We start from the raw sequence: 26,422 nt of genomic DNA, 5'->3' as shown, positions 1-26,422 counted from the left end.
CTGTCAGAGTGAGGAGGACAACTCTACCCAGCAGCAGCTGGCCTGGGCCACAACCCTCACCATGCCCGCTGGCATAGGGGGCACTGAGGGAGGCCTGGTGCCAATGGCCAATATGCTGTCTCTTTCCTCAGACTGTCACCCAAAATCATCCTCTCCTCTCCCCTCCTGCCCCCTTGGCGGTACTCCATTGAATATGTTTAATTGAACATTTTCCTCAAACTAATGATGAGGGCTTTTCTCCTCTTTCTCCATGGATGGCCACAGTATAATACAAGGTATGCTTTCTCTTAGGGAGTTTAGGCCAGGTTATACTGTAAAGAACTTTGTGACAACTGTTGATGTAAAAAGGGTTTTATCAATACCCTTATATTGATTTATTGATTGATTGATGGTACCGTACCAGAGTTGTCCTTGGACTCGGACTCAGAGTCGGATGTCTCTGAAGACTCTGAGGCTTTCTCTGGAAGGTTGGGTAGCTGGGCGATGTCCATGGGCGTGTCCTTGTACTCTGGATTACTGAAGGAACAGACAATAGAGACAACCAAAAATCTTTATAATCTGGATTACTGCAGGAACAGACAACACAGAGGTTTTTATAATCTGGATTACTGCAGGAAAAGACAATAGAGACAACCAGAAGTCTTTACAATCTGGATTACTTCAGGAACAGACAATAGAGACAACCAGAGGAAGAGAAAGCCAATGAGTGCTTTGAAATACACACAAATAATTAGATATTAAATGGATTATTGCATTTGGCAGATTATGCAATAGTCGTGTAAACACTTAATTTAACTCGGCGGCAGGTAGCCTAGTAGTTAGAGCGTTGAACTCAAAACTGTAAAGGTTGCAAGATCGAATCCCCGAGCTGACATGGTATAAATTCTGTCGATCTGCCCCTGAACAAGGCAGTTAACCCACTGTTCCTAGGCTGTCATTGAAAATAAGAATTTGTTCTTAACTGACTTGCCTAGTTAAATAAAGGTAAAATCTTAATCGGCGCAAGGTCAAAATTGAATTAAGCATATGCCGATTAAAACACCTGCTTTTCTGAGCAGGACATGTAAACACCTTAATCATCATTCCAGTGGTGTATTTGATCTGCACATGTGCTAGCACCAGCCGAGAGCCTCCCTCTTTAGCGCCAGTGAAGTTCAGAACAACAATGTACGCATCTTACAAGTAGTTTTCACATACAAACTTTATATGTCTGAACTCAGAATCAAATACAAACTTTATATGTCTGAACTCAGAATCAAATGTGATTCCCCAAAAAAACATGTTAACTGTGGTAGAACATTTATTTTGATTGTCAATTTTCTGCATTTATCAGTGCCACTATTATATTCATCTGACTATCCACAATAATCGCATTATTGTGTGCATGTAACCATGCTCATTTTCTTTGCCAAAAGATAATCATTTAGAGCATATCGCTGCCAGGGACTGCAGAGAACACAGCGTTTGACATTCTCCTAGTGTTCTGATTGACCCAGCTGTCCCTAAAGCAAAGCTCCTAACTCTCTGGCTCTCACAGCTGCTCTATGGGCCCGCAGAGGTGAGGAGAAATTTGGAAGGATATTGAGAAGATAAATCTATTACAGTTCATGAGAGAAGGGTTCCTTTTTGTGCTGGCAGCTAAATTCAATATTTAGCAACTCCTTGGAAAAACAGCTTTTGTGTGTGTATCTGGATCTAAAATTACAATAACATCTCAATCACTTTAGGATGCAGTGATAATTCTGCAATGATCAATTCAATGGTGCCAATGGCAAAAACGCATTTCATTAACAGTGCCTTAGAGCAAACTAATACTGGCAGATACAGTTGAAGTCGGAAGTTTACATACACCTTAGCCAAATAATTTAAACTCAGTTTTTCACAATTCCTGACATTTAATCCTAGTTAAAATTCCCTATCTTAGGTCAGGATCACCACGTTATTTTAAGAATGTGAAATGTCAGAATAATAGTTGAGAGAATGATTTCTTTCATCTTTTATTTCTTTCATCACATTCCCAGTGGGTCAGAAGTTTACATACACTCAATTAGTATTTGGTAGCATTGCCTTTAAATTGCTTCACTTGGGTCAAATGTTTCGGGTAGCCTTCCACAAGCTTCCCACAATAAGTTGGGTGAATTGTGGCCCATTCCTCCTGACAGAGCTCGTGTAACCGAGTCAGGTGTTTAGGCCTCCTTGCTCGCACACGCTTTTTTAGTTCTGCCCACACATTTTCTATAGGATTGAGGTCAGGGCTATGTGATGGCCACTCCAATACCTTTACTTTGTTGTCCTTAAGCCATTTTGCCACAACTTTGAAAGTTTGCTTGGGGTCATTGTCCATTTGGAAGACCCATTTGCGACCAAGCTTTAACTTCCTGACTGATGTCTTGAGATGTTGCTTCAATATATCCACAAAATATTCCTTCTTCATGATGCCATCTATTTTGTGAAGTGCACTAGTCCCTCCTGCAGCAAAGCACCCCCACAACATGATGCTGCCACCCCCGTGCTTCACGGTTGGGATGGTGTTCTTCGGCTTGCAAGCCTCCCCCTTTTTCCTCCAAACATAACGATGGTCATTATGGCCAAAGGTTCTATTTTTTCATCAGACCAGAGGACATTTCTCCAAAAAGTACGATCTTTGTCCCCATGTGCAGTTGCAAACTTTAGTCTGGCTTTTTTATGGCGGTTTTGGAGCAGTGGCTTCTTCCTTGCTGAGCGGCCTTTCAGGTTATGTCAATATAGGACTCGTTTAACAGTGGATATAGATACTTTTGTACCTGTTTCCTCCAGCATCTTCACAAGGTCCTTTGCTGTTGTTCTGGCATTGATTTGCACTTTTCGCAGCAAAGTGCGTTCATCTCTAGGAGACAGAATGCGTCTCCTTCCTGAGTGGTATGACGACTGCGTGGTCCCATGGTGTTTATACTTGCGTACTATTGTTTGTACAGATGAATGTGGTACCTTCAGGCATTTGGAAATTGCTCCCAAGGATGAACAAGACTTGTGGAGGTCTACAATGTCTTTTCTGAGGTCTTGGCTGATTTCTTTTGATTTTCCCATGATGCCAAGCAAAGAGGCATTGAGTTTGAAGGTATGCCTTGAAATACATCCACAGGTACACCTCCAAATGACTCAAATGATGTCAATTAGCCTATCAGAAGCTTCTAAAGCCATGACATAATTTTCTGGAATTTTCCAAGCTGTTTAAAGGCACAGTCAACTTAGTGTATGTAAACTTCTGACCCACTGGAATTGTGACACAGTGAATTATAAGTGAAAAAATCTGTCTGTAAACAATTGTTGGAAAAATTACTTGTGTCATGCACAAAGTAGACGTCCTAACCGACTTGCCAAAACTATAGTTTGTTAACAAGAAATTTGTGGAGTGGTTTAAAAACAAGTTTTAATGACTCCAAACTTCTGACTTCTGACTCCAAACTTCTGACTTCAACTGTATACAGTACCTGTCAAAAGTTTCAACACACCTACTCATTCCATGTTTTTTCTTTATTTGTACTATTTTCTACATTGTAGAATAATAGTGACGACATAAAAACTATGAAATAACACATATGGAATCATGTAGTAACCAAAAAAGTGTTAAACAAATCAAAATATATTTTATATTTGAGATTCTTCAAAGTAGCCACCCTTTGCCTTGATGACAGCTTTGCACCCTCTTGGCATTCTCTCAACCAGCTTCATGAGGAATGCTTTTACAACAGTCTTGAAGGAGTTCCCACAAATGCTGAGGACTTGTTGCCTGCTTTTCCATCACTCTGCGGTCCAATTCATCCCAAACCATCTCAATTGGGTTGAGGTCGGTTGATTGTGGAGGCCAGGTCATCTGATGCAGCATTCCATCACTTCAAATAGCCCTTACACAGCCTGGAGGTGTGTTTTAGGTCATTGTCCTGTTGAAAAACAAACAATAGTCCTACTAAGTGCAAACCAGATGGGGATGGCGTATCGCTGCAAAATGCTGTGGTAGCCATGCTGGTTAAGTGTGCCTCTAAATAAATCAACTCTAAATAAATCATTGATAGTGTCACCAGCAAAGAACCACCACACCATCACACCTCTTCCTCCATGATTCATGGTGGGAACCACACATGCTGTGTTCATCTGTTCACCTACTCTGCGTCTCACAAAGACACGGAGGTTGGAAACAAAAATCTCAAATTTGGACTCACCAGACCAAAGGACAGATTTCCACCTGTCTATAATGTCCATTGCTTGTGTTTCTTGGGCCAAGCAAATCTCTTCTTCTTATTGGTGTCCTTTAGTAGTGGTTTCTTCGCAACAATTCGACCATGAAGGCCTGTTTCACACAGTCTCCACTGAACAGTTGATGTTGATGTTGAGATGTGTCTGTTACTTGAACTCTGTGAAGCATTTATTTGGGCTGCAATTTCTGAGGCTGGTAACTCTAATGAACGTATCCTCTGCAGCAGAGGTAACTCTGGGTCTTCCTTTTCTGTGGCGGTCCTCATGAGAGCCAGTTTCATCATAGCGCCTGATGTTTTTTGTGACTGCACTTTAAGAAACTTTAAAAGTTCTTGACATTTTTCGGATTGACTGACCTTCATGTCTTAAAGAAATCATGTCTTAAACTGTCATGACTTCCACCGAAGGTGGCTCCTCTCCCTGTTCGGACGGCACTCGGCGGTCGTCGTCGCCGGCCTACTAGCTGCCACCGATCCCTTTTCTTTTTCGTTTGGTTTTGTCTGTCTTGTGTTCACCTGTGTCTAGTTAAAGCTATTCAGTGGGGTATTTAATCTCGCCCTACCCGCTAGGTTTTGTGCGGGATTGTTTGTGTTACTGTCGTTGGCTTGGGTTGCGTTTTTTACTGTTAAGCAGGTTTATTTTCACGGGACTGTTTTTCCCGCACGTTAGTTTAGTAGAGGAGTGTGTTCCTCTGTTTTTTACTAGACTGCGTTCCTGTTTTCTTGTGGCTGCTTTTGTGGTCCTGTACCTTTTGTTTTGGTGGACCAGTAAAATAAACGCCCTTCTTGGAATTCTTGCTCTCCTGCGCCTGTCTCCACACCCACCTCTCCTAGGGAGATTCTGACATAAACTGTAATTTCTCTTTGCTTATTTGAGCTGTTCTTGCCATAATATGAACTTGGTATTTTACAAAATAGGGCTATCTTCTGTATACCATCCCTACCTTGTCACAACACAACTGACTGGCTCAAACACATTAAGAAGGCAAGAAATTCCACAAATTAACTTTTAACAAGGCACACCTGTTAATTGAAATATATTCCAGGTGACTACCTCATGAAGCTGGTTGAGAGAATGCCAAGAGTGTGCAAAGCTGTCATCAAGGTAAAGGGTGGCTACTAGATTTGTTTAAAACTTTTTTGGTTATTACATGATTCCATGAGTTATTTCATAATTTTGATGTCTTCACTATTATTCTGCAATGTAGAACATAGTAAAAATAAAGAAAAATCCTGGAATGAGTAAGGGTGTTCAAACTTTTGACTGGTACTGTATGCCATTATCCTATTTTGACAAAGAAGTTGCTATAGAATAGGTACTACAACTATGCGTAAACCATTTGATAAAAATTGTATTGACAAGAAGAATGTACACCTTGTTAAAATACTAAAATGGTAAAAATAAAAATAGCATATTTAATGAAAATGAATGACCAATCTTATGTTCACTTGTGTTTGCTTCCTGGTGTAGCTGACTGTGTGTGCTTTCCCAAATGGCATCCCATTCCCTATACAGTATAGTGCATTACTTTTGACCAGGACCCTATGGGCCTGATCAAAAGTAGTGTACTACACATGGAAAAGGGTGCCATTTTGGAAGCAGACTGCACTGCCTGGCTGTCATGTGTTGGGTGGTTCACAGATGGGGCCCAGCCTTACCTGAGTACGTAGTTGACCCAGATTATGTTCTTTTCATTGCCGTTCTTGGCATTGATGGCGATGGTGGCACTGGACTGGATCCAGATGTACCCACCGTTCTTCTGGATCCAGCGGTAGTACTTGGTCACACACTGGCCCTTGTTTATCACTGGGGGTGGAGAGAGGAGAGAGTAGAGAGAAGGGGAGAGGAGGTAGGGGGAGGACAGAGGAGAGAGGAAAGTACAGGGGAGTGAGCAAAGAGAAGAGAGGAGAAGAGGACAATAGATACAGTAAGAGGGATAGAGGGGAGGAAAGAAAGAAAGAAAGGAGAGAGACCATCAGGTGGCATCCAACAGCTGTGTGAGGGGCTGTGCTGCTCTCTGCTCTAGCTACCTTCATTAATCAAGTTCTCTGACTGGCTAAAACAGGAACGGAGATGCTGCACAGGTTACACTATTAAATACCTCAGAGGACAGTGTGTGTGAAACCAACGATGAGGGAACAATACATACTTAATACGGAATGAATGAGAGTCAATCGGGACCACTTATGAATAAATTAGTACATCATGGTGAAATATACACCAGTTGTAACAAAGGTAAAGATATAACTCTTTAGGTGTGTGATTTCAGGATAGAAACAGAACACACGAACATTGTACAGTGTATGACTAGTTTGTCAGTTAGATAGAGAGATTGAATTTGAATTTATGGGTCTTGATTTCCTGGGTAGGGTTAGGCAAGGGGTGTAATTATAGGATAGATGCTTAAAATCTGATTGTTTTCTGATTTATAAAATTGTGCATCCTTCAGACCCATCACTATGTTTGTCTGCTTTGAGGCTGGCTGCAGTGAGCCTCTCCCACCACCTGGTGGCACTGTGAGTCTGTACCAGCTACTAACTACAGCACACTACATTACATTACATTACACTACACTGAACTACACTCTGCTGGTTGTGTCCTTGTCTGGTCTGCCTTTGCATAAGTGAAGATGCTCTGGCAGTCGCAATACATCAGGCTAAATTAACCGCTCAATGATCTCAATCAATATGTATTTGCATTAATCATGGCGCTCTAAAACAGAAACAGTCAGAATCTGAGCAAGGTAGTAAATGCATATTGTTATTTTAATTTTGAGATCATTGAGCGGTTAATTTAGCCTGATGTATTGCGACTGCCAGAGTCTGGTTCATCCTTGGGAGCAATTTCCAAACGCTTGAAGGTACCACATTCATCTGTACAAACAATAGTACACAAGTATAAACACCATGGGGCCACGCAGCTGTCATACTGCTTAGGAAGGAGACACGTTCTGTCTCCTAGAGATGAACGTACTTTGGTGCGAAAAGCGCAAATCAATCCCAGAACAACAGCAAAGGACCCTGTGAAGATGCTGGAGGAAACAGGTACAAAAGTATCTACATCCACAGTAAAACAAGTCCGATATCGACATAACTTGAAAGGACGCTCAGCAAGGAATAAGCCACTGCTCCAATACTGCCATAAAAAAGGCAGACAACGGTTTGCAACTGCAAACAAAGATCATACTTTTTGGAGAAATGTCCTCTGGTCTGATGAAACAGAAATAGAACTGTTTGGCCATAATGACCATCGTTATGTTTGGAGGAAAAAGGGGGAGGCTTGCAAGCCAAAGAACACCATCCCAACCGTGAAGCACGGGGGTGGCAGCATCATGTTGTGGGGGTGCTTTGCTGCAGGAGGGACTGGTGCACTTCACAAAATAGATGGCATCATGAGGCAGGAAAATTATGTAGATATATTGAAGCGACATCTCAAGACATCATTCAGGAAGTTAAAGCTTGGTCGCAAATGGGTCTTCCAAATGGACAACGACCCCAAGCATACTTCCAAAGTTGTGGCAAAATGGCTTAAGGACAACAAAGTCAAGGTATTGGAGTGGCCATCACAAAGCCCTGACCTCAATCCTATAGAAAATTTGTGGACAGAACTGAAAAAGCGTAGGCGAGCAAGGAGGCCTACAAACCTGACCCAGTTACACGAACTCTGTCAGGAGGAATGGGCCAAAATTCACCCAACTTATTGTGGGAAGCTTGTGGAAGGCTATCCGAAACGTTTGATCCAAGAGAAACAATTTAAAGGCAATGCTACCAAATACTAATTGAGTGTATGTAAACTTCTGACCCACTGGGAATGTGATGAAAGAAACTAAAGCTGAAATAAATCATTCTCTCTACTCTTATTCTGACATTTCACATTCTTAAAATAAAGTGGTGATCCTAACTGACCTAAGACATGGAATTCTTACTAGGATTAAATGTCAGGAATTGTGAATTACTAAGTTCAAATGTATTTGGCTAAGGTGTATGTAAACTTCCGACTCCAACTGTATATAAAAAGAATGCCAGTAATGAAAAAGTATTAGGAACTGATAGCATTGTTAAAGAAACCTTCCCAAGTTTCTACTAATTGACTTTAGATCACTGACTGCTTTCTTTTCCTATACATATAGAATGAAAAGAAAATAAAAGTAAGAGAAAATTGAAAGAAATTACTTGTTTAGTACTGAGGAGGTCTAGTATACTGTAGTGCAGGGATTTCCAAAGACAAAAATATATATGTATTTTTAAAACTAATTTGGGGGTCTCAATTTACTGTTGAGAGTTAGAATACTAGAATACACAAGCTGTCACTGACAGTCACTCAATTAGCCCATGTCAGCATTAAAAAATAACTTATTAGTAAAATGGCCAACTATCTAAACTTGTAGTAATCATGGTTGAATTACCACTGCAAACATTTCTCTCTATGGCACCCTATGGCAAAATGAGTAGAATTGCAGAAAATGTGCTGTAAAACTGCAAAATGGTCTCTCCGCCCCATGGCAAAATGTGTAGAATTACATGAAATGAGTTATAAAGTTGCTAAATATTTTCTCTGCCCCATGGCAACATGTGTAGATTTGCAGCAAACTTGCTTTAAAACTGCAAAATGTTTTAGAAGCACCATGGCAAAATGTGTAGAATTGCAGGAAATTAACTCTAAAATGTAATTATTGTTTTTTTAACTAGGCAAGTCAGTTTAGAACAAATTCTTATTTACAATGACAGCCTAGGAACAGTGGGTCAACTGCCTTGTTCAGAATGACAGATTTTTACCTTGTCAGCTCAGGGATTCGATCCACCATCTTTTCAGTACTGGCCCAACGCTCTAACCTCTAGGCTACCTGCCACCCCACTGCTAAAATGTAAATTATTAACTCCTAGTATAAACCTCGATTTGTTATACTATGAGTTAACAATGATAGGATATACACAATATACTACATTTGAAAAGGGAGAGATATAAACATTATTTAGATTATTTTCAGTTGAATAGTCATTCATGATTATCCAAATATCCAAATATTGGATTCAAACTACAACTACAATATTTGGGAACTGTAAATGTGATGGTTCTAATATTTTGGGAAATAATTAAGAATTTATATACTCAATCATTATACTGTATCTGCTGTGAGGATATTGAGTCATAATATTGGTAGTCATGACTCATTTATTATTTTAGGATGTATTTATTACCATATTTATTTCAGGTAAAAAATATACATTTTCTAATCCTAACTCTAATCTTGGTAAATTACTTGACAAATCAAGTATACACGACAAACTCAAAATTCCTGTCACGCCCTGACCTTAGAGATCCTTTTTATGTCTCTATTTTGGTTTGGTCAGGGCGTGAGTTGGGGTGGGCATTCTATGTTCTGTGTTCTATGTTTTCTATTTCTGTGTGTTTGGCCGGGTGTGGTTCTCAATCAGAGGCAGCTGTCTATCGTTGTCTCTGATTGAGAACCATACTTAGGTAGCCTTTTCCCACCTGTGTTTTGTGGGTAGTTGTTTTCTGTATAGTTGTAGTGACCTTACGGAACTGTTCGTTTTTCTCTTGGTTAATTTTGTTTCAGTGTTCAATTTAATAAATATCATGAACACGTACCACGCTGCGCTTTGGTCCACTCCTTCAACAAAACGAGAAGCGTTACAATTCCACTGTCATATTCTAATCTCAGGCCGTCATTGCAAATAAGAATTTGTTCTTAACTGACTTGCCTAGTTAAATAAAGGTCACACATTCTACAGTATAGCAAGTGTACTGTATATCTATGAAGGCACCAAACCTGGACCTCCGTATCTCTCTGCCTTTGAACGTCAGAGCTCTCTCGTCAGTATTAGCGTCATTACATTTACATTTTAGTAGATGTTCTTATCCAGAGCAATTTAGAGGATAAATTATTGTTAAGTGCACATCGACAGATTTTTCACCTAGTCTGCTCTGTGATTCAAACCGGCGACCTTTTGTTTACTGGGCCAACACACTCAACCGCTAGCCTACCTGCATTCTCAATACACTCCACCCCTGGCTTACCTGGCACAATGTCTTTGCAGGTGAGTCTTATTTTTTTAACCTTGTCCACTTACAGTGCCGTTTTACGGTGCCGGAGTCGTCCACTAGCTATTGGAGGCATTAAAAGGAATACGGGCCCTTTAATCTGTCTCTTTCTCCTGCAGCCCCAGGCATGCCTGTAGGATGGCTCCACTCTCCCCTACTCTCTCTCTCTCGCTGTGAGCCTCTTCTCTCTCGCTCCTCTCCTCTCCTCCTCCTGTCCTTCAGTTTGTTTTAATCACTTAGATCCTTTCCATAATGGTGACTACCTTTCAGATACCCTTTACCTCAAGTGGCCCTGGCTTGCGACAAGGGGTGTCACCCACAGGAGGCTGCTGACGGGAGGACAGCTCATAATAATGGCTGGAATTGATTAAGTGGAATGGTATCAACCACATGGAAACCATGTGTTTGATGAGTTTGATAGCATTCCATTGATTCCGTTCCAGCCATTACTGTGAGCTCGTCCTCCCCAATTAAGGTGTCACCAAGCTCCTGTGGTGTCACCGTCATATAAAAGTAAGTCATTTACAGCGTGAAATTGCTTTATGAAAAGTCTTTGCAGTCCATCAGGGTATTATTGTAAAGGCAAACATTTTATGAATGAGGGAGGAGTCAGAAAGGAATGTTCTCTTCTCTACCGGGTTGGACATTTTTGTCTGGCTTCACAAGAACATTCTGCCTGTATTGTGGCGAGTGGTTTTCTTCATGTTTTTCTGAGGTACACTATTGTTGAAGCCCAAAGTTACTGTTTTCCAAAGCTTTGAATTTACAGCAACTTTGCCTGTGTCTTCAACATTCAACATTTCAGCTGTATTTTCCAGTATCTGTAGTGTCCTAACAAGTGAGCTGAGTTGGTTTTTATTAGAGTCCGTCTGAACTAGTCTCAGGAGACAGGTTCTGGTAGTATGCCTGGAGGCAGATGGCTTAAGTCCTCAGCGATTTAAGTTCTTTCAGTGAGCTACAGTATCTCTCTCCATCTCATGAAAACCATCTCTTTTCCCCAGTCTGATATAACAGTCACTCAAAACCATTTGTCCCTACTGTGTATGCTACAGTTCAGTTATCAGATCGTCAGACTAACGCATGTCTTGGCTTAACATGTATCCTTCTGGAATTAATTAAAAATCACCTTTCCAGTCATAGCACATGCGTTGATGAGTGAAGTATGAACCGTAGTGATGTACAAACACACAGTATAGATTTGGTCTATATGAAATGGAGTCTATGTGATCTTTTCACAGTCCTAGGATACGCTATGTATAAATAGTTGAGCAACTAAATGGCCATATTATAAAGCTTGGACAAAAGCCAATTCATTTAAACACCTTCTCAAGTCTGGTGGTTCACTTCTGACCTCGAGTCTAGAGAGTTGGCTAAGTGGAATAATACATGACATTTCCTTCAGATCCAGTGACCTTGTCACCCTGCCTCACCAGCTGATTGCTGCTATTCACACCAAACCTCCACAGTATGTCAGAACATTTTTGGTAACGCTTCCTATGAATACCCTTTTCATAATGCATTATCAGCACACGTATGATGCCTTATGAGCTATGCCCAATGCATGACTTAGCTAGCTGTTAATATCTGCTCATGTACATCTATAACTACATTTTATCAGTTAGTTATCATCACAAAGGCCAAATGATCATCACATATGTGGTGATAATGTGACTGATGATGATAATGATGGGTATATGTCATGGGCATTAACCCTTTACACTTGTACCCGTAGACAGGTTGAAAATGACAGATTTGGGCACTGGTAAGCGCCTAAATTGGAACGTAGTGGTTGTACAGTAGCATGCTATACATGAGGTCAGAGCTCTGGCTCTGCGCTTCACAGCGCTGTATGGGTTCTGACTGACAGCCGTTCAAAACTTGAGCACCGCGTGGGACAACAAGTTGCTCCCATCCCTCCCACTAATTGGGCAACTTTTGCAAACGTTTTATTGTCTGAGTGAGGGAAATGCTGTAAATTGAGAGGACTCAATGTATTTTGAAAGATGAGACGTTGAGCATTATAATAAATACTGATTTGATGGCATATAAGCCAAACACCCGTGAGTCCAAATGTGCACTTCACATTTCCATATCATAAAACTCATGTCATATACAGTGTCAACGTTTATGATCACTATGTGTGATGTACAGTTCCAAGAGGACATGACGTCATACCCTGGGTTGTTCTGAACACAATGTTTGTTTGTCTATTTTAAAGCTCACGCTCTCATCACTCCTTTCTATGCACACCAAAATGATGATCTGTTTCCCTGAATTGCCTTGTGAAAGCCTTACACTGTAAGATCACATTATATAACTTAGCAAGTCATGTTGGCAATAGAACAAGCTTCAAGTGAAGCCCACCTGACCCAGATTGCGATTTAAAATGGCAGTTTTTTGAATTGCGTAAGCAACAGCAGTAATTGTGTGATGGCGGGGATGCAGGGTTGTGTTCCAAACAAAACAACTACAAGTCTGCTTGCTCTAGTTCCTCAACGGCACAGCTAGGAGAGATCAAAAAAGCATGTTACAGTTGAAGACTCTTCTTTGAATCATAAAAGTGCATTGAAATTAATTTAGGTGTGTGACCACTTGAAGATACCAGTTAGTCCGCTCTCTCAAACCCTTGTCATTTTTTGTCTTATGTTGCACCTCCCCCACATTTTCCAGGAATATTCTTAACACAACCAATGTCCCGGCTCATGCACTGCCTGTAAGTTGACTAAAGCCTGGGTGGAGCGTATTAGATAGGAGACAGCCAGGGGTAGCTGGAGATATGCAACGGTGCCACTGTTTGCTGCTACTGCCTAGCCTGCCACCTCAATCTGCCTGCCACCTCAATCTGCCTGCCACCTCAATCTGCCTGCCACCTCAATCTGCCTGCCTTAGCCTCAATCGGCCTGCTTTAGCCTCAATCTGCCGGCCTTATCCTCAATCTGCCGGCCTTATCCTCAATCGGCCTGTCTTATCCTCAATTGGCCTGTCTTAGCCTCAATCGGCCTGCCTTAGCCTCAATCGGCTTGCCTTAGCATCAATCGGCCTGCTTTACCCTCAATCTGCCTGCCGCCTCAATCTGCCTTCTGCCTCAATTTGCCTGCATTAGCCTCTCTTATCAATGTGATCCATGGGCAGCCCTCCCTCTCTACTTTCCCTCTGCTGGGTTTCAAATCAGCCGCTAATGAACCCAAGCTGGTGCATTTTTAAGGCACAGGGACAGTGCAATGCAGCAGTAATTGCGCTCTAATTCAGTTGAACTCACAATACCTAATCAGCCAAGTTCCCCGGCCGAGGAGGCAACCCCAAGGACACTCGTCCTCCCACCTAATAAAGCAAGGGAATTTACACCCTTTACACTTACAATCCAGCATCCAGCACGAAGAAAGGGCCCAGGGAGCAGCTCAGCCCACAGATCTCCAATAATGGCAGCCTGCCTAGTACAGTATCCACGTTGCAAAGCCCAATCAAATGGTGTACTGCTCCCACAATGCCTCCTCAGTGTTTAACCAGCCACAGTAAAGCTTTCATTGGCGAAACATATCAAATCATGACACGTTTTGGAATGAAGAAGTAAAGCGAGCGGAGAGTACCTCCTGCCACGGGCTATAACAACTGCTCTGGTGGAGTAGAGATGCAAAGACACCTTTGCAAAGATGACCGTTACTCTAAAAGTAAACTTAGCTCAAAGTTGAACGCAAACAAACAAAGAAGACATGCAGCCATTTCATTTGAAACATTGGGAGTGAACTTGCGTGGGGGTCTTGGTTTCCATTCTCCCTCCCTGGGGTCTGAAGATCAATGGTATATATTTCTACCCCTGAGTCATGACATTGCAACCCAAAAATATTTCCCCCATCCAAGGTAAGTAAGTCACAGAGGCAGATCACGTGGATCATCTAGATGTGGTCTCTCTACAGGCCTATTACCCTGATTCAGGGTTTAGCTCAATGTGGGCTAACCAGGTCTTGTGGCATGTAGGAGACCCGTGTTCAAACCCTAGAAGGTCACAGAGGCAGATAACGTGGATCATCATCTAGATGTTGTCTCTCTACAGGGCTTTGACACCTATTCTGTACGCTGATAAGATCAGAACAACTTTGTTCTGAACAACAACAGCTCTGCAGTGAAGCAGACGATGACCGATGACTTTGGTGTTTGGGTGGAGAGGAGATAGTTGTGATGGATCACTTCCCATAATAACATTTGTTCTGCAATAATGTGTTCATAATAAGTTATGTTCCATACTGGAATGATGTGGTAACCCTTAAAGTATAATACTCACAGTCTAAATGGCTGTGCCGGATGCCATCCACATCCTCTGCATGAATAAACTGGTAACACCTCTTCCCTACGATGTCCACTGCCATCAGGTCCATGTAGTCGCTAATTCTAGAACAGGGATTTGAAAAGGATTCAGCGCGTGACGACGGCAAGAGAAGAAACACCAACGGAAACGGAAAAACAGTCAAACGGCTCTTAAAAAGCAATGTCATTCCAGCTTAACCAGATAGACCATATTCATCCTGATATGTCAGACTAATGCCTTTGACAAAGATACAGTAAGTATTACACACACATTTAGGGACACATGGATAGAATGGAACATAGGATGTCTTCCCATTTCACATGATAAAATGCCTATCACTTAGTATTGAATATAATCTATCCATTCTTTTTTTGTTCACCCAAAAGCAACCTGTCTACTATCTGTCTTACATATTGTGTGGTGATTTCTGATATTTCTAGTCTCCCCAAACACCCTATGAAACTCATGAAAGTAGTCCTGATCAGTTTCCCATTTTATTTTCCAGGAAAGCTGAGGCTATCTCACTGTAAAACTGACTGTCCAGATGTGATTTCCACATAAATAACTGACTGTCTGGCAGACAGGGGTAAAAAGAAAACTATCTCAGTGATCTCAATCCCACAGAGATGAGGACAGGTAGCAAAGAAATATAATGTTCATGATGAGGTGTACAGTATATAGGCCTATTGCTATGAAATTACAAACCCTAGCGATTAGAGTGGAACTACCTACACAACTATAAGAGCAACGTAATGCCAAGCGGTGCTGTGGGATTATTTAAGATACTCTTTGAAGAGGTAGGGTTTCAGACATTTTCAAACGTTACCCATGCATTTCAGTTATGTATTTCACTGCCATGTGGGTACAGTAAAATACAGTCAAGCCTTACCTATTCTCACAGTAGACAATGTTGAGGTCCATGTGGACCCTGGTGACAAACATCTGGCAGTCTATGCGCACCTCGTTGATGGTGGGGGGGGGGAGGGCGTGGGCTACCACCACCATGCCCATGATCTGAATGGGTACCGACCGACTGTGGGTCAATGCCATACGGATCCTCAGCCTGCCTGTAACATGGATCACCTATAGGAGGAGGGAGAGAGGGGGAAACACAGAGAAAGAGAGAGATAGAGACACAGAGAGAGAGAGATAGAGCGAGAGAGAAAGAGAGAGAGAGCAAGGAGAGGCAAGAGAGAGAGGAGAGCGAGCGAGCGAGTGAAAGAGACGAGGAAGAGGAAGCAGAGAGAGCCGAGAGAGAGCGCGTGAGAGAGAGAGAGAACGAAGAGAAGAGAGGGAGAGCAGAAGAGAGAAAGAGAGAGAGAGAGAGAGAGAGAGAGAGAGAGAGAGAGAGAGAGAGAAAGTGAGAGAAGAAGAGAGAGAGAAAAAAAAAGAAAGCGCAGAGAGAGAGCAAGAGAGATCAAGGAGCAGAGAGGGAGAGAAAGAGAGAAAAGAGAAAAGAGAGCGAGAGAGAGAGAGAAAGGAGAGAGAGGGAGAGAAAGAGAGAGAAAAAAAGAGAGCGAGAGAGAGAAAGAGAGAGAGAAAAATAGTTTCAGTTCAAAAGCAGTAATGGAGAATTCCAAACACAAAATAGCGAGGGTGGAGGTGAGGACAAATGTTTTGAAGGTCCTAATTATCGCTAGCTTTAAAGTCTTTGTAGCTCTATTCTGCCCTAGAGGAGGAACTGACTAGATATGCAAACTACACTTTCAGATCCATCCATTTTAATCACTGCCAGGTTAAACCCAGGGGGAATTGTTTTGTAGTCTTTAAACTACTGACACTGGCCTCTCAGTGGCACACCTCTGAGATTGGTGAGACGCGATTATCATCATTCACACAGACAGTTCCTGCTCCCTAAACTCATTCAAAGCCTCAGACCATCTCCTGCTCCACCAGGGATAAGCAACCCTCAACAATGGGAACCAGACATTGAATTCCAATTCAGAAGAGGGACACAACAACAAAATAACAGCCCTATTCCAGGCATTGCATTAGAAAGCTAACAGAACAGTGACATGTTACAATGGCCCCGTCAGACAGTCGGCCCAGGAGGAAAATGGCTCTGATGGTGTATGATGTCTCCTTTTCAAAGGGAAACCATCAGTGCTTGTGACATCCTAGAAGCCATCAACAGTCTCCACAGTTAAATGATACTGACTCCTTTTCCCTGGAGTTTCGAGAGACAAAGAAGAACTGTGGATGATAGTTTCAAACCCATTTTGAATATAACTAAACTACAACGCTGTATAGCACATCCAATGGCAAGATTGAACCGTGTTTATTTTAAAGTGAGTATGAGCGAAGACCGGCTAAAACACATGAAACAGAATGCTAGGAGAGGCATTGTAGCCAGTCTAGTGCTTGAAGTCGTGCTGCTCTGAGAAGAGGAGGGAGAATACTTTGCTGTCTTTTTAAAGTTGAAGAGTGCAGTGAGACCTTGTTCAAGGTCACCAGGGGAATGACCGTGAAGAATAGGAACAGTTAAAGGTACTCTCAATCGGCTTCCCATCCAGGTATATTCTGTTAGATATGTTCCCATGATTTTGCAGTTACAGTCATTTCTGTAACATGTTAATCATCTACTGTGCAGAATATGTGTTAGATATATTTCCTGTTTTAGATATATTATTTTTGTTACATATGTGATATATATGTCCCCGATATTCTGTAATTACACTCATTTCTGTAACATTTTACATCATGTATGTATTTATTTATTTATTTATTTTTTTACCTTTATTTAACTAGGCAAGTCAGTTAAGAACAAATTCTTATTTTCAATGACGGCCTAGGAACAGTGGGTTAACTGCCTGTTCAGGGGCAGAACGACAGATTTGTACCTTGTCAGCTCGGGGATTCGATCTTGCAACCTTTCGGTTACTAGTCCAACGCTCTAACCACTAGGCTACGCTGCCGCCCCAACGTATAATTGAATCATGTAAACAAAGTCTGGTCGATCCACCCAGAATGACTTTGTTGAATGCATATGAGAGTTCCCTAAAGTCCTTTATGTGTTAAACAGATCTATGCAGCAAATCAGCCTGCTCACACTCACACCTGGGTTCAAACACTATTTGAAATCTTTCAAATATCTTTAGCGTTTGCTTAAGCCTGCCTGCAATGCTGGTTGGGAAGGGTTTTGCTCTTCTCCAATTATTCTATTTGTTCCAGTGTGCCAGGGAAGCTAAATCAAGCCCAGATGTAGTATTTTAAATTATTTTAAATAGTACTTGAACCCAGGTATGGTACAGTATGCTGATCAGCTTCACACATTAGACAGACAGTAAACTGATCAGCTTCACACATCAGACAGACAGTAAACTGATCAGCTACACATTCAGACAGACAGTAAACTGATCAGCTTCACACATCAGACAGACAGTAAAACTGATCAGCTTCACACATCAGACAGACAGTAAACTGATCAGCTTCACACATCAGACAGACAGTAAACTGACCAGCTTCACACATCAGACAGACAGTAAACTGATCAGCTTTTCACACACCAGACAGACAATATGCTGTCTATCTTGATCAGACCACAGATTGACAGCAAGGTGGTGCTGATACACACTTGACTGTTGGTTGTTGGTTGTCAGGCTTCAAAAAGACATCACATCAGCACAATGAGACCAGGGCAGAGGAAGAGGAATCACATCAGCACAATGAGACCAGGGCAGAGGAAGACATCACATCAGCACAATGAGACCAGGGCAGAGGAAGACATCACATCAGCACAATGAGACCAGGACAGAGGAAGACATCTAATGACCGTACCGGCTGGACGGAACAAGGCCATGGTGCTCTAGAGGACACCAGACAATGCAAAATAAAATGCACACCGCTCTGCTCCACTCTAATGGATACTAATGTTTTAAAAACATATGGAATTTAAATGATTTATTCGGAAGCCCAAACCTAGGGGCATCAAAAAAGTTAGTTTGAATAAGACAACTTTTGAAGTCAATGGTGGGCAGCTAGACTGCTACAGGAGCGCTATTGGCCAGAACATTAAATATGCTCAGGCAGTTAAATGCAAACTGACATGTCAAGTGTTCACAACAGCGGCAGTGAGAGGCATTCGAATAGCATTTCTCAACTTAATACAAGCCAACCAAATAAAGGGATCCATTTTTATAATTCATGGTTCAGCACACAATGAATACACTCTCTCCCTCCACCGGTGAATATAGAAGAGGTATACATAAGAAATAAGATTCATCTGTTCCTGGGGATTCTCTGGAGTGCTTTTGAAATGTGATACAGCACAAATAATAAAGGAGGACCTTTACATGAGTGCATTAAATGAGAATGGGGGGGCTGAGATCTGTTAAAAAAAATACGGGTTTAAAGCTGGAGCTTTGATTTGACCTCCAGAGTGGAGTGGGGATATAAGCAGCCATGATAAGTGCCGCCAACGCCACCGTGCCTCGCGGTCCCGGGTGGAGGAGCAGATCACCGACAAGCCAAACAACATTTATCTCTAGCCATAATTAGGACCTTCAAAACATTTGTCCTCACCTCCACCCTCGCTCTTTTGTGTTTAAGATTGTCTATTACTGCTTTTGGACTGAAACTCTTTCTATGTCTCTCTCTCTCTTTCTCTCCCTCTCCTCTCCCTCTCCTCTCTCTCAACTCTCTCTCCTCTCTCTCTCTCTGTCTCTCTCTCTCTCTCTGTCTCTTTCTCTCTCTCAGACACAGCCTTAGTTCAATATCATAGGCAGCCATTACCTTCCATTTTTTATAATAAATAAATATTAAAATGTTTTTTCCCTCACAGTCCAAGACCAATGAAACACAATATAATAAAGAGATTGAAGAGATATATCTAAACCCAAGCCACTGCTGTTGGATCCTGTCACGCCCTGACCTTAGAGATCCTTATTATTCTCTATGTTTGGTTAGGTCAGGGTTTGACTCGGGTGGGAAATTCTATGTTTTCTGTTTCTTTGTTTTTGGTTCCCAATCAGAGGCAGCTGTCTATCGTTGTCTCTGATTGGGGATCATACTTAGGCAGCCCTTTTTCCCACCATTAGGTTGTGGGATCTTGTTTTCTGTTTAGTTACTGTTGCCTGACAGAACTTTTCGTTTTCGATTTTGTTATTTTGTTTGAGTGTTTTTTAAATTAAAATCATGAACACTTTCCATGCTGCGCCTTGGTCTACTCTTTCTTCCAACAACGAGAGCCGTTACAGATCCACCCTTGAGAACACAAAGTGCATTAGGGTGTGATGATGCCAGAATGAGGCCAGAGACACTGACAGAGAGACAGAGATGATATGGAGATCCTTGGAGAGAGAGAGAGGGGCATCAAGGTGAGGCTGGGCTCATCCCTGTGTGTCCTCACTGCTCAAAGAATCAGCCTTAATCATATCTCTCTGTCCCAAAGCCCCCACAAGCCATACATCGTATCAACTTAATATTGAGCCTACGTGACTCTTTTTCTATACATACAGTATGTTAACACCGACAGCTAACATTTTTATGTCATGCTGAGTATTATAGTCATGGTAGTTATGGCCATTCTCTCATTTTCACAACTCAAACTGAAATACAAAACAATATTTACATACTAGAAAAAGCCTGGAATGCAAACTGAATATCACTCTAAAAACAATAGTAAAACAGAGCCATATTCAGTTTGGATTCCAGACTAGTTCCTTATGAGAGTCTATAACCCCGCTCTTACTACAGGGCTAGGCCGTAGAACTACATATATAACAACATACGGCTGTGGGGGTGTGAATTCCTCGGCCACCGTGCCTCTGGGTCTTACCTTATAGCCTGAAGACTTGATGTGGACACCTCTCTTGGTCAGTGTGGACTTCATACGGATGAAGAAGGAGCGCTCTAGAGTGTTGTCTGGGGAAAGCAGGCTGGGGCTGGTGGACTCAACTGTGGAGGCAAACACACACACACACGGTTACTTTACATTACCTGGCCAATACATGTGTGTGTTTTGTAGTAGTGTTTTGTAGTAAGCCTAAGAGAGGTGGCGCGATATTAAGTAAGATGGGCAGACGTAGTAACCTCTCATTGAGTTTCTATCATCTCCCAGGTAATCTTCTAATTTGGAAAAAAAACTCAATCAAAACAACACAATACAAGTTGCCAATATAAGTTGGACAATGTTTTAATCATGTTCTGTAATAGGGTACAACCTCTGCTTCGTCTAACACTGTAATTGTTAAAAAGTCAAGTGCATGTTTCTCTTCACTGAGCTCAAGTGTAGTATGTATTCTCCATGAAGTACAATATTTCAATTTCATGTAATGGAATACTTATTAGAGTTGATTCACGTTTTTTTTATTTGCACAAACAAACAAGCGTGACATTGTCAATGAATTACAGCTCATCTAACTCTAAACAATGATATTCATCCTTGATTCAACAAAGTTCAAGATCTTGAAGTCAATTCTAAACATACGTTTGTCATCTTCATCTCAACGCATTTAAAAACGACCACAACTGAGGTCAGTCTGAGTCTCGGCAACAGAACACAACAAGGACACCTATTAGTCAAAGGTGAAACGGTCCATTTGTCACTCTGTGTCCCTGCGCTCCTGATCAAGGCTTAATAATCAAATGCATATTCATAACATTCAATCCATCTGGGGAGATAATATAGGTGCAGACAGGCCCGCCCCTCCTTGTCTCACTGACTGTGTGTGTGTGTGTGTGTGTGTGTGTGGTGTGTGTGTGTGTTGTGTTGTGTGTGTGTGTGTGTGTGTGTGTGTGTGTGTGTGGTGTGTGTGTGTGTGTGTGTGTGGTTGTGTGTGTGTTGGGTGTGTGTGTGTGAAGTAGACTTGTTAAACTATACTTTTTGGGGACCAGAGTCCCACAAGAAATAGGAAACTAAGGAAAATTGGGTTGATTATTGGGTTGATTATTGATTAAAGGCTATTTCTAAGGGGTTTAGTGTTAAGGTTAGAATAGAGTTAGGATTAGAATTATGGTTAGGATTAAAATAAGGGTTAACGGTAAGGTTTAGGAGCCTCCTGAATGGCGCAGCGATCTAAGGCACTGCTAGCGGCGTCACTACAGATCCAGGTTTGATACATGGGCTTTGTGGTCAGCCGGCCGCAACCGGAAGCCCATGAGGCGGCGCACAATTGGCCCAGAGGTTGGGTTTCCGGGTTAGGGGAGGGTTTGGCCGGCCGGAGATGTCCTTGTCCCAGTCGCGCACTAGCGACTCCTGGTGGCGGGCGGGTGCATGCACTCTGACACGGTCGCCAAGGTGTACGTGTTTCCCTCCAACACATTGGTGCGGCTGGCTTCCGGGTTAAGCGAGCAGTGTGTCAAGGAGCAGTGCGGGTTGTGTTTTGGAGGATGCACGGCTCTCGAGCGTCGCCTCTCTAGAGTCCGTACGAGAGTTTGCAGCGATGGACAAGAACTATAACTACCAATGGATATCACAAATTGGGAAGAAAAAATGTGTAAAGGTAAGGTTCAGGGTTAGGAGTTAAGGTTAGGTTCAGGGTTAAGGTTAGGCTTTGGGTTAAGGTTAGTGTTAGGGTTAAGTTTAGGGTTAGGTTAGGGTTAGGGTTAGGGAAAATAGGATTTTGAATGGGAATCAATGTTGCGTCCCAGGTTAGTTAAACAAGACCGTGTTGTGTGTGTGTGTGTGTGGTGTGTGTGTGTGTGTGTGGTGTGTGTGTGTGTGGTGGTGTGTGTGTGGTGTGTTGTGTGTGTGTGTGTGTGTGTGCATGCGTTTGTCTCCCTGACTGTCTCTGTCCCCAAAGATGGACAGGACATTGACAAGCCTCCACTTTACTCTACCAGGCAGACAGGCAGAACACCAGCCATGGACAAGACTAGGAGATTACATTGAAATGGGATTACTAAAACAGCACACCTGGAAAATCCGGTTTTCTGCTACTCTGCATATAACAAGGCTGCAGTGACTTTGGGTCCTGGAACCGGAAACATGTGACAGTGTAAAGGAGGAGGGTGGGGATGGAGGGATGAAGGGAGGGGTGAGGAGGCCGGGGGGGAGGGGGTGAGGGGTGGTGGTGCATTCTCTTCACAGGCGACATTTTTTTCTCCTTCTTTCTGAGGACATGAATAAATGTCATTTAAAATCTAACACAGTCCTTTATCACTACTGGGAGAAGCCAGAGCCATGTTATATTTAGTCATTTCATTTCTTCTGATTAAATATGAATTACTATGAAATTTTGCTCATCATCTAACACAGCAGAATCGCCCACAGCTTTTTTAATACACTGTAATAGCAGCAGCAGCCACAAACTTCAGCAGTAGCTCTAGGAGTTTAATTTCGCCTCTCTAATCAATCACATCAACCTTATTTCTCTTATCACAGATTCCCATTTTGAATTAAATGAGCTCATTAGTTTTAATCAAAGGCAGAGAGATCAAAACTTACACTTAAATGCTATAGATCACAGCTGCCAGTCAGCTGTATAGTTCTATATTACTAAAACACAAGATCAGAGCCTCTTAGAACTGAGCATTTTCATAAAAGAAGGCACGAGCCAACCAACCGCCTGGCCTTAAAAGCACAGGAATCTATTTTCACTCTACTGACGTCTAACTAAAGCAACCAATCAGGTTAATTTGTGAGGGGTTGGGGGGTGGTGGTGTGTTTCACCACCAGTGGGCTTCTGTTAGTTAGCGGTTATGATGTGAATGTGAATTATAGACTGGGCAATTTACGAGTCAGACACGTCGGACACCCTTGCAATACTTTCTTCATCAAACTAATGCTAATATGAGCTCTGTTGGAGCATTACTCTGGGTATTAGAGTGTGGAGTGGGAGAATTATCACAGATACTTTGTGTTCTTTATAGGGGATAGAGTGCCATTTGGGACACAGTGACCAATGAATGGTTTTGACACCGCATGGGAGAATATTGATATACAGTATGTATCTGTTATAGGGTTATAATACATGGAACACCGTGTTAACATGTAAAAACTATAGAGCGATTACCACCTAACAGTGTGGTTAGGATTCCCACAGTATTGCGATCTATGCATGTTTATGTTGATAGTACAAAGAGGGCAAGGCCTACAGCGTGAGAGGAAGTGAATGTAGCTAACCTCATTTAAATGTAGAGTACCAGTCAAACCTAACATCGAGTGCCAGGGATCTTTGGAGTGAAATGTGAAACTAGAAACTTCAAGCCCTGGATCTCATAGAAAAATGACACCTTTTAGAATAATTATTTAAAAGGAAAATGAATAAACATTTGTGAGCATTATTTATAGTTTGGCAAGGGTCTGCCGATCTCGATTAATGAGCCATCTCTATGTGTAAGTGATGAGATTTTAAAAGTATTACTTTCTGTGCTGTGAAGGTCAGTGTTGACCATCATCATTTAGCCCCCCATCGCCCCACTCCTCCCCCTGACAACCCCCGGCACCATCACCATACCATTTCTACACACCAGGGACAACTCTGAGGAGGAAGCTCCTACAAAGCAAGACACTGCTACAAGCTACATGCTTATATGACTTATAGGCCTAAGTGAGGCTCCCCTACTCCGCTTGCTAATATTCCTAATACATTTATATAAATATTAGTACCAATTCAAAAAGTCAAGCGTTTAACGTACAGATAAATCAAGATAAAGTGTATGGCCCATGGCTCAGCGTGTCTGTTCTCCATCTCCAGACACTGGGAGGTCCTTGTCTGGCCCTGCTCTGATGAACGAGTGCGTCTCTGTACATTAGTAATGATAGATAATGCACCAGGCCCTGTACTAATTGGAAGGCACTGCTGGCTGGCTCCATATTGAGAGGTAGAGGGTGATTTTTCAATACAGCTTGCCCGTCTGTGTGGGAGAGATAGTGTGTGTGTGTGTGTGTGTGTGTGTGTGTGTGTGTGTGTGCGCGTGTGTGCATGCGTGCGTGCGAGAGAGAGAGTGTGTTTGTGAGAGCGTGTGTGTGTGAGAGTGTGTGTGTGTGTGTATATAAGTGTGAGTGGGATGTGAAACATACAGAGAGGGACTTGTATTGCATTGGCAGCTTTAATAATTACAGGGTGACAGGAAAAATGCCGTCAGGCACTGTGTGCCTGTCTCCCCTCATCTAGTCCCAGTCTCTCTGTAGCCTACACTCCCAGGAGATACTATAAATTACTTAAAAACATACATCTAAACCATATATCATTTCAGGCAGAGTGAAAATAAAATAAATAATAAATAAATAAATAATAATGTAATCATTTCTAAATTTTCCTGTATGGCAAATTCAACAAGATATCAACTAATAATTGGGGGGAGGGTGACAGTGGAGAATTACATTTTTTGTTGTTGAATCATGGTCAAAATCATGCTTAGTGTGAGTCAGACTAACTCATGGATACTATGTGTGCAGTTTGAAGGAAGTTGGAGGTAGTTTCACAAACCACTGCTAACTAATGTTAACGCAATGACTAGAGGTTTACAGCAACAGCTAGCATGGGCTTGCCAAAATCTTGCACTATCCCTTTAAACGGTGGCCAATAGATGCCATTCATCATCATTTAATGCCACTGAGACAGATAGTGGAATGTAACATGTATGAATAAAAAAAAGTATAGAATGCACTCATTACTGTAATTCGCTCTGGATAAGAGCGTCTGCTAAATGAGAAAACATTTAAAAATGTAAAAAATAAATAATAATATGTATCATACATGTTGTAGAGCTGTGCTCTCCCTACAGGACCCACTGAGACCTTTCAATTGGCACCTCTTAGCTTCTAATACAATATTACAATAATATATTATCTGTTTCCATGAAAATCAATATCGCTCTCCATCATTGTGTGTGGCAGGCCTCTTTGCTGATTTCACAGTACATCTGTAAAGATAAATTAAAATAAATAGAAGCAAATATGCTCAAATATTTTTATTCTAAACCAAGTGATTAAGTTAATTGATGATTCAAAAAAAATCTCCATATGGATCATCTCTAATATAGTTAAATGAAGTGGTCATATACCTTGGTTGAAAACACAACATTATTTTTTATCTAAAAATAGGACAATCATTTTGTACCAGAACAATACTTTTGTACCAAAGTGATTTCTATATGATATACCCTGAATAATATACACTGAAGTACCACAACATGACTAAACCAGGAACAAGGAAAAATCCTTTAATATAGTGGCCTGTTTGAAAACTAAACTTCCAACGGTTTTGCCTAAAACATTCTCCAAACCCTCCACTCTGTAGTGCCAATGTGACACCAACAGCATGACAAAACATGAGAATAAATACACTCATAAAGGGTATACTCGTAAATATATATACTGGCCTGTTTGTATTTTCTTAGAAAACTAAACTTCCAATGGTTTTCCCTAAAACATTCTCTAACCCTACTCTCTGTTTAAGAGATGACATATGTATCTAAGCTGGAGACACACCTGAGTCAGCATGTCAGCAGTCAGAATGTCAGCAGTCAGCATGTCAGCATGTCAGAATGTCAGCAGTCAACATGTCAGCAGTCAGAATGTCAGCAGTCAGCATGTCAGCATTTCAACATGTCAGCAGTCAGAATGTCAGCAGTCAGCATGTCAGCATTTCAGCATGTCAGCAGTCAACATGTGTCAGCACGTCAACATGTCAGCAGTCCACATGTCAGCAGTTATAGCAATGTCAGCAGCAGCACGTCAGCAGTCAGCATGTCAGCAGTTCAACATCGATCAGCAGTCAGCAGGTCAGCAGTCAGCATGTCAGCAGTCAGCACCACCAGCAAACCAGCATGTTCAGCACTCAGCATGCAGCAGTTAGCATGTCAGCAGTCAATCATGTCAGCATGGCAGCAGGCAGCACTGCCAGTAGTCAGCATGCCAGCAACCAGCATCGTCAC

The 26,422-nt window shown here is 41.9% G+C and overlaps 1 protein-coding gene across 1 annotated transcript in view; it reads right to left on the bottom strand.

The window, feature by feature from the left end:
- Positions 1 to 26,422, bottom strand: part of LOC111962998 (neuronal PAS domain-containing protein 3-like) — a 357,900-nt gene that overhangs the window by 5,781 nt on the left and 325,697 nt on the right. Inside the window, 5 exon segments of the mRNA XM_023986223.2 lie at positions 401 to 516; positions 5,892 to 6,039; positions 14,576 to 14,682; positions 15,489 to 15,682; positions 20,376 to 20,494. Of these exon segments, the coding sequence (XP_023841991.1) occupies positions 401 to 516; positions 5,892 to 6,039; positions 14,576 to 14,682; positions 15,489 to 15,682; positions 20,376 to 20,494 (684 nt within the window).

This window comes from Salvelinus sp. IW2-2015, linkage group LG4q.2 (genome assembly GCF_002910315.2).
Source record: "Salvelinus sp. IW2-2015 linkage group LG4q.2, ASM291031v2, whole genome shotgun sequence".
Taxonomy (NCBI): domain Eukaryota; kingdom Metazoa; phylum Chordata; class Actinopteri; order Salmoniformes; family Salmonidae; genus Salvelinus; species Salvelinus sp. IW2-2015.
This window is presented reverse-complemented; position numbering and strand designations above follow the sequence as displayed.